Genomic DNA, 11,306 nt, shown 5'->3' with positions numbered 1-11,306 from the left:
GAACGGGTCGTTCCCTCGTTTTCGATTTACAGAAGCTGGCATGATTGAAGTTGAGATACTGTCATCAAATGGATTTAAATATATATATTTTAAAAGTCTTAATTTATCCTTAATTAACTACTGGCCTTTTTACAACATATTTAAAAAGGCATATCTTCCAAATATGTTCTGTAACATACAATTAAAGATTTAAGTTTTAACTGAGTTTTAGAAAATTCAACTTCTCTGTGAGTTATGTATACATAGTCTTCCTTTGGTCTTTCGACTCCAGCAATGCTAGCATTTTATTTTTAAATTTTTTTTCTATTTGATTCCTTATAACTATATTGACCTTTGAATTTGATTGCACTTTTTTAACTTGCTGTCATTTTGTCCACTCACCTAATCCTTACAATATCTATATATGCTGGAATCCACAAATGACATCTTTATGTGGACCCCAGCACACTGCATTGCCATCTTACATGTGTGCTACAGTGGCAGTGTTTCAATCTTAACTCTTAACTGAATGTGTCAAATTTAACACTACATAGTGCAGAACATTACTAACTTAGTTGCTATTTTGCTCTCTAAAGGTTTTATTTATTTTTCTAAATTTTAACCCATTTTAAATTCAATTGAAATGTCTCCAGTGTTCATATTGGAGGTCATAACACAGTTAGACAAAACATTTGTCAGACACTCCTATGACTCTTGCCACTCTTTGCCTGTATCTTATTACTCAGCTTGTTGGGCCCTTAAAATTACACTGTAGTAAATGTGGTACCTAAAAAGGCCCATTTATTTTAGATTTGTGCTCATACTACAAATGTTTAGATATTTGACAATATCGTTTTTCACTAGTACATTTGTAACTTGTATGTGCTGTATGTAGAATTACAGAAAAACAAGACCATTCATATAGCTCTTCGTTATAAAAAGCTTTTATTTGCAGTTGTTGAAGCTCCTTCACAGGTAAAACTACCACTAGATAATTGGCACATGGTCCTCTGCATATATCAGCTGTGCTATAGTAACTGACTTCAGCTTCTTGAGCATTGGACAAAAGCACAAAAGCTGAGTCTGTGGAGAGCATAGATCCAGTGGAATGATATCAGATCTACATTGGAATAGCTTGGAAGAAAACATCTCCAGGAGAGAATATGTATGCTGAAGCAGTGCCAACTCTATGCTATACTTTTACTAAATGCCATGATGTCTCCTCGGTTCGCTATAAGCATAAAAGGCACAGTACAGGCCCAGAGACAAAAGGTAATTTGCCACAGGTGGGGGGGATTATCTTTGGCTTTTTGATCTTTGCTCTTCAGTTCTGAAATTTTTAACCGACAGGCTTTTAGTTTTCGCCCCCACAGAGAGCCAGCAGGATCTTCTCATAGTCTCCCTGTGTGTCATCCTAAAGGGTAAAAAAAAAGCTCAATTACTTTTTAGATATTTTTAATGGGCCTTTCTTTCATCACACATTCAAAGCCTGTTAAAGCACAACTGAGCCGCTATGTTTATTATCACCATCAAATATCTGCTCACCAGGATTTCCTGGTAGAGTGTTTTGCCATAGTTTTTCTTGTACTCCTCTTTGATCCGTTTCATGTCAATCTCAGAGCGGCTCACCATGATGCGAGTCAGGATATGTTTGCGGGTACCTTTACCCTGAAGGGAAGAATTGAGTCAGGAAAGACACAGCGTCTGTCAGTATGTCTGTGTGTATGTCTGTGTTTGTGTAAAGTCGTCCTCAAATATTGTACCTTCATGGCCAAGTAGAGTTTCTCTGCAAAGAAGGCAGCCCTGCTTCCAGCACATTTCACTGTGGTAGTGTAAAACATGGTTCCAGTTTAAATACGGTTTGTACACCAGTTAATTGTTTAATGCTCAAATAAGGAAGTTAGAGTGCCTTTACCTACTGCTGTGAGACAACTTTCAATATCCCCCTTCAATTCCAGGTCGATGGCTTTGGCTACATCCACTTTGCTGTACTTTGAGTACCTTTCAAATACTAAAGATGTGAAAAGCAAAGCAATAATGTTATATATGACTGAGACTAATAATAAAGTTTATTTTACTCAACAGAGCAACAAAGGCTAACCTTTGCGAAGATGAAGGGCACTCCTGGTGGTCAGGATGTCAATGAACACAGAGCAGTCTGTGCCCTTCCTCCCCTCTCCAGCCTCATACATAGCCCTGGCATCACTGTCAATTAGCTGCTCACTAACTCCTTCAGTCCTGCTGGCCTGTGACATACAAGGATACACCAAATTCAGCTGGTAAACCAACGAACCAACTTTGGCTTCAATACTGTGCACCTCACATTTCTCTGTGTCTAAAAACCTGGAGAAAAACTAAACATCAACAAAAATATTTAAAGTTTTGTCTAGCTTTAAAGAACAAAACTACAAATTTTTACTTTATTTTAAAGTTAATGCTCATCAAGGGGAGTTTGTACAGCACTACTTTTTTCAGATTCCTCAATGTCTGTACAAGTGTATGTGTGTTAAGGGAGTGAGATACTTTTATAAACCACTGTTGGCTTACATGAGAGTGTTATGTTACCTTATATCCTAACAGTGTCCTAGTGCTGTGGCTGAACAGTTAATAACAGCAAGTGTACCCTCAAAATGTGGCAATAAAAAGGAGGAAAGAAAACATGACACATGAGGAAAAAAAAGCAACTGTGAACACTCATGTACCTTACAGAGAGCAAGGAGGGCAGCCCTGAAATCCCCACTTGTGTCAGACCTGATGTCCTCCTCCAGCTCCTTTTTGTATTCTTGAAAGAAAAGTCATGAAAGTGATATTATAGCACAAAAAAGTAAAAAAAAAAAAAAAAAGAGGGCATTTTAGCCTTTTTATTGTTTTTCCCAATCCCCCTAAGGCTGTGCTTTTCCTCTGTCACATGTTGATTTCAGCAAAAGCTGGTTCAGAGAACTGTTGCTTCAAATTTTTTTGGCACGCACCTTCCTTGTAGACCTTTTTGATGTCCATGATCTGTCTGTTGGTTCTGGAAGCTAGAATCTCTATCAGGGTATCCTCATCTGTTCCAAGACCCTGAGACACAGATGCAGGGGTAAGTAGATTAATGCCCACAAGCTCAGTTCAAACCAGAATATTTTAAGCTTCTATTCAGAAAATTGATGAATATGTGGAAGTTGGTGGATGGCATCTAATACCAAAAATAACAGAAAATGGTGAGACTAACAAAAACACAAGATGTTTTCCAGTACCACTGATTTTCCAAAGATTTGAGAGGTTTACGCACTTAGATAATTGATTTGGGGTAAAATGAAGGGTTTAATGCGTCTGTACCTTCATAGCGTGTTTCAGCTGCTGGGCGTCGTACTGGGCTGGTGTTTTCAGCAAAGCCAGCACCACATCCTCCAGATCTCCTTTCAGAGCATGTTTCAGAGCTGTTTCCAGCGGCTACAAGGGGAATAATGTGCTCAAAAAGTGCAGTCACATATGGGTGATAACTGCTGTGGAACAAAATCTAATAAAAATATTTTTCCTTCCTGTCACCATGTTTGTGTAGTTGTGATTACCTTGCCACTGGCCTGCTGGTAAGCCTGTTTGATTTGCTGTCTCTGATCATTGCTCCTTTTCACCAGAATTTCAATGATGGTGTTTTCATCCACACCTGCAGTATGATTAAGCAGAGAGATTATTTCTATAATTCTAAGTATGCAGGACAGATAAGACAAGTAGGGCTTTTACTCAAGAACAAGGACGACGTGAGCTTTCTACCACTTTTACAAACATTGTATGACGTAATAACACATGATGGCCAGCAGAGGATGTTGACGTTCTTAACACTAAAATCCAACACTTCGGCCTTTGGAACAGATGTTATGCATGGCCACAACATGTTCACACATGCTCAAAGCAGACATTTGTGTCTTTTAAGTTCACCTTTTGCCTTGATGGCTTTGTCCAGGATTCCTGCATCTCCACTTGGGCTAAAATTGGTAGCTGGAGTCACTGTTCCATCATTCTTTAGGAGCTAAAAAAAAAAAAAGAAGGAAGATTATTGTTTGGTAAATACTTCTGCTCCGAGGTGTGTATAGGTGGGTCGCATATATAAATTTTTCAAATGCCTTTGGTGGTAAAGTGCTGACACAAGAAAATGTAAAAGTAATATTCACCTCTATCAGTGCTTCCGTTTATACAAAAAATATGAAACAGAAATTTAGCAGGTTTGATGTGCTCTACACTTGTTCCTTCATGCTTTCAAAGCATATGACAGGGCACTTTAAAATCCCTGAACACACCCCTGACTGAACTGAACACCAGTTGGAGAGGAAAAGAGCCTGAAAGAGACTGAAATCATGCTGGATAATCTTGTGCAACTTTCTCTTAGTTCACTTGAAGCAATCAGGCAAAAGGAGAAGTAGAAGTTTTGCCCTGTTTGCTGAGTTTATACAGGGAGGGGCACAGATTCCTGCTTCTGAGTCACACACTCCCAAGATTCAGAATAGTCATCATCATTCTCCTTTCATATAACCTTTACAGGCGAGATTCTCTTTCTCTTTAATGACAGTTCTCATCTTATCTTTGTGCTTGCAGCCCTTTCCTTCCCGTCTTTCATGGCCAAACTCATTGTATTCTTTCGATATCTTCTACACTTCTCTACACTCCTCTCTTTGCCTGATCACTTTTTCCACCCAAGCATACCACAGCTAAAGAAAAAAAGGAAAATGGGGTGGTTGGCCTTAGCAACTGGAACAAAAACACAGCATTACGTACTGAGTCATCAGGCATGCCCAGATAGACCGTTTGCTCCAAAAAGGCTTGGATGAAAGACATGATGGGACTGCGTGTGTGTGTCTGTAGGAGAAGAGGACAACATTAGAGAGAGAAAAAAAACACTCAGTAAGTAGATGGCATTTAAAGGAGAGACTTATTCTGCAAGAGTAAAGTTCTTATCCATGAAACTTTTTGCCAGTGTTTGCCTTTCTTGGACTCCTGCTGGAGAGTACAAACAAACCTTGCACATTTTACCAGAGGTTTATGTCAGCTGGTTTTTCATAATTACATCAATGTGTAGACTGCTCAACCACACCCACGCCCAGTTCTGATATGGAGACACATGATATCGTTGGCTGGATCATCTGCTGGTTTACTTTCAGGTGATTTAATTCAGAATAACAACTTCACTGCATTGTTAAACGTCCCTTTAATTACGCCACATCTCGGCTACTTTTTCCAACCACACCCTTATGGACTGCGTCAAAACCACAGAGAGAGGAGACTTACATCCAAATATTTGACTTCCAAACTCAACTAAAATTGCAAAGTAAAGCCGGATAACAGAATTGAGTTTTCCATGGTACCTAAATGACTTACCGAGTGATATCAGAAGGGAGAAGTTAGTCTTAGTGTAGTTCCAGGGGAGTTGCAGTGATAGAAAGAGTGTATTTATACACAGGCTAACTCCACCTAGGAAGGAATCCAGCCCATAAACTCTCCTCCACAGCTGCTATTGGACTAAACCGCCACTGAACACAGAAGAGCGTAGCGCAGCTCCGTCCATTACGCAGGGGATTTACTGCGTAAACACAAGGAGCAGTTTCATGCAGCAGATTCTAGCAGCTTAATGAAACACATGTGCTGACAAAATGCCAGATCGTAATCTTTCATAAAAGACGTGATCTCATGGAAAATCACTGGGATATCCTACATCTGGGACATCCGTGGATAGTTTGTTTGAGATAAAAACGCCTTTTACGTTCCCAGATCTCGTTTTCCAACAAATTTAGTGACTATTTATATTCCATTTAATTGTTGCAGTTTTTCCAGATAACTTAGGATAAATACAGGACGCTTTTCCCTCTACGCTTGTTCCACTGCAGTTTGTGCTATTTTGTGTATTTCCGCATTTTTTTGTAAGAGTTTTAATGTCTGAAATAAATAATGATCTCCTTGCGCAAATAATAAATAAACACCAAATGTAACAAAGCTGAGCTACCATTGCTGGTGCTACTACTACGACTACTACTGCTAAAAATAAATAAATAATAATAATAATAATAATGAAATAGAAAGTGAAATAAATAAAATAAATTTATTAAAAAAATAAATATCCTGTTAGATAACTCTCGTAGGTCAGCTGAGAAAAGCAGTGTGACAAAAATGTAAACGTGGCCAACTGTTTTCTTCTTCTTCTTCTTCTTCTTCTTCTTCTTCTTCTTAGGTCACGCTGACTTTAGAGATGCTGGACACTGATGCCACTAACATCTGACAATCTTACATAATGATGCAGCATTGTGCTTGATTAACCTACCAAACAGAAATTCAGTTCTTCTCTTTTGATTAAACATACTCTTCTGTCACACTTTCATCATGCATGTTTTACTTGTGGTGGAGAATTTTCATAATATGTCTTAATACCTCTTCTTAATTAAAAGGTTTGAATTATTCTTGTGCTGCCTCTCTGCCGCATTTCTCATGTATAGTTACAAACTATATTTAATTGGCCTTCACCTCTGAAAATCCTCTTCAATGCAATATGTTGTGCGATGTTCATGGCTATGCAGGGACAAATATTTGGGTTTTTTAATCAAGTTTCAGGTATACTTATCAGTGTCCACAATTAAGTTATTATCACCTTTTGCTTGAGGAAAACGTGAAGTATAGCATTTTTGACATTTCTCCAAAAACACTGTCAGATATGATTTTAAACACAACACAGTTCATTCAGTTCACTGCCACCACTGACTCTCTAGGAAACCAGCATTACAACATATCTGAGCAGCTGAGTAATGATCTCCTAAGATTCTTTGAAAGTTATTGGCTCTTTTGCATTGAGGCTACTAAATTATTTTAAAGGTGTGGCAAGCTTTTGTGACATCCCAGCCAAGGCCTGAAACAAATACATGCCTCAACAAAGAGTAAATGCCTTAAAGACGATTAACAGGCAGTGAAGTGTAATGATGTACTTGCACACTGTCATCATGCCAAACAATCAAACTTGACAGGCCCTCAGTAACAAGAATGTTAGAGTTGCCATAATAGGCAAAGCAACACTTCCCACACTCATAGTTGAATATGGTCAGAATAGCGCTTGGATTTTGAAGAAGGGAAGAGCAGGCAAAGCTGTCTTTTCATTAAAGTGGTATCATAGGTGGATTTAACTTTAAGTAGGGTATGTTAAACAGATGCTCAAGCTGTGGTCCAAATGTTCCAAATGAGTTCCTTGGTCTACAGAAGAAAGGAAATCTGCGTAGAAGATCTTGGCCAAGAACAACAGGGCAAGAGAGGGCAGTGTTCGTCAGAAGCAACAGATGTAGCAATGACAGTGACATTACTGTAGCACATATATCTTTATATCCTCTTCACAGCAACATGCCTACTAACAAACCATTATTTCAGCTAAATACCTGTGTGGGGTTTCCAGGAAAGCAAATGAAAACAAGAATCATTGACGTAAGCTTGTGTATGAACAATATATGTGTGTCTGTTAGTGTGACAAAGTATCTAGTTTCAATCTCTATCTCACAAACGGGAAACATGAGGACAGTTTGGGGCATCTTTTTACCAGTGGGCTCTGTTATTAAAGCCAGTACCTGGTGAAACTTCATCTCTGCAAGTTTAATATTTAAAGACAGTTGAGAGTTTAGTTCCCCTTAGTGATCTGGATCAGCTCATCCTTGTCCTGGTCAGCAGAGCAACACCAAAGCTGCACTGAATTTAGCTGAGGGGATCTGATCTGCTTCAAGAACCAGGTAGTCCTTTTTAGTCAAACTTTTTAGTCTTTCTTCCACATCCTCTTTACTCCCTTTAAAATATGCTCTGTGCTTGTAGTTTGTGTGGCTATTCTTTCTGAGTGATAGCTAAATTTGTGGTTGTATTGGTAAATTTGTACTTATTCAGAACAGAATCGTGCCACTCGAAAGAGGAATGTTAGGAGGGTAAACTAGGCTTTACAAAAAAGGTTTGGCATTTCAGTTTTTCCCAGTTGAGAGGCCTGTAGCTTATGGTAGCTTGAAGAGGCTGAAAAAGCAGATTACCCTCACTGATTGAATCTGCTATGTAAGCTTTTTTACATCTGCAGATAGTTAAGAGGGGTTGAACGAGGCTTCATAATGTAGATTCAAATATTCTGGGATATTCGATTCAATATTAAGTAACTTTTTTTTCATTTATCAAGGATTCAAAATCATTTTAATCTACTCTTTGCAGACAAGACCAGAAGTGACAGCCAAAACAGGTTTTTACACAATGTATGGGAACTCCTCTGCAAGTGCAAGTGGATCTTATTCACTGACCTTCCTGGGAAAGAAAGTAGGGAGACATCACTCAGTTGCACCTGCTGGCAAGCAAAGTAAGTCCACAACAGCAGCAACAAATAAACAAACATCATGGGCTTCAACATAGTGATGGTATCCTTGTGATTTTGTTGTATCTGAAGTGTCTATGTGTTCAGTAACCTGACAGGTTTAATTAGATTAGGTTTGAATATTTTAGCTGCTTGGCTGCTTTCACTACAAACCAGTTAGTGTATCAGAAGAAACATAATTCATTATTCCTGGCATGCTTGGAAACCTGGATACGAAGGCCAACTGGGTCCACAAGAATAAGACTGAACTGCAGACGCATCGAAACACACCAAGAGACAAGAGTATGTCTGCTTGGCAGTAAAATTAACCACTATACAGCAGAAATAGATCCAGACGTGTTCTGTGAGGTTCTGCAAATTTTCATATACAATATTACAAAATGAAGAGGCAAAACATGTTTGTGGAGTATTTTGCACATTTATAAAAGATTAAAGACTGAATTATTTTATTTACTTGGAATAAATATCCAGATCTTTTAGCGTGTCGCCAGCAACTGAGTTCTTGTTGATCTTTCCTCTAGCATTGGTCCTGTTGATGCTTTTACTATTTGACTGCAGTCCAATATGTAGACCACAATGATCTGACAACTCCCTGAAATTATCTGGGACCTCCAGTTTGGGAAAGGCTGTTCTAGAGGCCTCTAAAGTACTTTCTCAGTGCATCTAGACAGATGTAGAGTAGATTTACCTGTTCCTGTTCAGGCCAAGCAAACTTAATGTTTTAGATCATTTAGCTGTGATTAATCATCACTAAAATAGGATGTAGATCCATTTATCTAGACTCATTAATTTGAGTCAGGTGTGTTGGAGCAGGGATACATTGAAAACTTGCAGGATTGTGGCCCTCAAGGACCGGAGCTGGACACCCTTGATCTAGACCCACAGCAGCTAAAGCAGCATTATCAAAATGGCATATCTCTACATTGAGGCCTCTTTTCTTCACATTTTGAAAGCTGCTCTGGGTTTGGATGAGTTGTTGTCTGTCAATATTGTTATAAGGTTGTTATTATGCAAAGTCCCTTAATGGAACAAACTATGAGGCAGAGGATGATAGTATCAGACAGCACTTTGTTTATTATAAATATTAAAGACAGTCAGTAGCAGATCCTTCAGTCCTGGAAACAGTCACGGTCAGATTGTTCATTAAGATCAGCACACATGACTTGCTGCAAGTAGTAATTCAAGCAAGGAAGAACCATATTATCTATTTAAAAATCACTTTGGATGGACTTGAATTGAAGAAAACCAGCATTGAACTTTATCAGACAAGTAACCACTTCCAAAAGTTACCATGAATAGGAGCTTTCCATGGAGGACCTCATGGAAGAATAACCGTTGGTGAAGTATTTCACTAAACTTGCATTTCAAGGCGGATTGGTCAAACAGAAGTTATCACTCATTAAAATGCACAAAACAGCCTGCCAGGAATTTTTTTTTACAAAAATACTGGATGACTTTTATGTATTAAATAAAAAAAACAAACAATATTTTGGGTTTAAACTTGATGAAAGTGTTATTATCAGAGTCTTATTCTGAACACCTCTTTGAGATTACCTAAAAATCATTTTTTGAAAAAACCCTTCTGAACAATAAAATGTATACTTGCGATAAAGTGTGTTGTCTCAATTTTTTGCAGTTTTATTTACATAGCCTGCATGTTTTGTGTCATCTGAATGTTGTTTTCTCTTACAGTTGCCTGGGAGACATCGCCCAGGTCTACTTGTGCTGAGGACCCGGTGATGCCCTCGCAGGCCGGTCACAACCCGGCAGTGCAGGCACTGGAAGATTTACCAGGCAGTGTGCCTGAGCTGGAGGAGGAGAGGCCATGTCCAGTCATTCACAATACACAGCATGATGCATACAACGACAATATAGCAGGTCAGAGCAGTGGACTTCTTTAGTTTTTCTGTCTTTGGGTTCACCTTCTTTCGACTTTCAAGCTAAGTCAAACCTACATTTTTATTAGTTTTCTCTTCATCGCATCAACTTCCCTGTGATTCCTGACATCATTTCTTGTTTCTCTACTGAAAGGTGTTTCTGGGAGGAAAGTAACAGCATGACGGCACATCCACATTCCTGTGCAAGGAAACACAGAGGGAAGGGAGTGGGATGGGTTTGAATGGGAATGTAGGAGACAGAGAGTGATGAAATTGGAAATTAATCAGTTTCTGAGATAAAACTGAGACTAATGGCACAGGCTGAAAGTGAGAATAAACAGGGATTAACCTCTGATAACTTAAAGTATAAATGATGTAATATTTTTCGTGCAATATTCTTAAATGTAAATAGAGACTAAACTGCACACCAGTCACTCACAGCCATACAAATGTATAACTTGTTTTAAATTTAATAAATATAATTCAAATAGTTTCATTGAGATTTATGTGTTTTCTTTCACCTAAGACTGCATCAACTAAGTACAATAAAACAAACTAAATGTCTTATAAACCAATATAATATGCAGATAATATATTTCCATTGAATAGCAATAAAATGAATGAAGTTATTTTAAATATCTTTGTTTTTCTTCAGTTCTTGTTGTTTTACATCTTTGGATTATCATTAAACCCATAAATCCATCTGTAAACTATCATTATGTAATTGATTATTCTCAGGCTATTTTCTCTTAGATGACTGAAAGGCTGTTAGCTTTCCCAATTTATCTTTCTCCCAAAATACAGATTCAGACAAAGACATTTCTCAAATCAAAAAAATGCATAACCAGAAATGAGTGTTAACCTAATGCTGATCTGATTTCTATTTTCAGTAATAACAATCAAAGTTAAAATAAAATCCCACCTTATATTTTCACATGATGACATACAAGTGGGATCTCTAGTTTACTTTTTACCTTTTCTGCTACCCATCTTCATAAGATTCCTATTGTCCAACAACATTTGCTTCGTTGTTCAAGCTGTTGTTCATCACAAAACTCTGTGGACGAAGAGGTGGGCTGCGATCAGGCGTTGGGTTGGTGCTGACC

The 11,306-nt window shown here is 38.2% G+C and overlaps 1 protein-coding gene across 1 annotated transcript; it reads right to left on the bottom strand.

Annotated features, from left to right (window-relative positions):
- Window positions 1-907: 907 nt before the first annotated feature.
- Window positions 908-5,467, bottom strand: anxa1a (annexin A1a). Its single transcript, XM_042000433.1, has 12 exons — window positions 5,332-5,467; window positions 4,732-4,812; window positions 3,898-3,988; window positions 3,531-3,625; window positions 3,298-3,411; window positions 2,949-3,039; window positions 2,682-2,761; window positions 2,081-2,225; window positions 1,895-1,990; window positions 1,743-1,801; window positions 1,525-1,647; window positions 908-1,393 (listed from the first exon to the last, which is right to left on the bottom strand). The coding sequence occupies exons 2-12, from the start codon at window positions 4,789-4,791 to the stop codon at window positions 1,334-1,336; spliced, it is 1,014 nt and encodes a 337-aa protein (XP_041856367.1). The 5' UTR covers window positions 4,792-4,812; window positions 5,332-5,467; the 3' UTR covers window positions 908-1,333.
- Window positions 5,468-11,306: the final 5,839 nt, after the last annotated feature.

This window comes from Melanotaenia boesemani, chromosome 11 (genome assembly GCF_017639745.1).
Source record: "Melanotaenia boesemani isolate fMelBoe1 chromosome 11, fMelBoe1.pri, whole genome shotgun sequence".
NCBI lineage: Eukaryota > Metazoa > Chordata > Actinopteri > Atheriniformes > Melanotaeniidae > Melanotaenia > Melanotaenia boesemani.
Note: the sequence above shows the minus strand (reverse complement) of the source record. Positions and strands in the feature narration are given on the sequence as shown.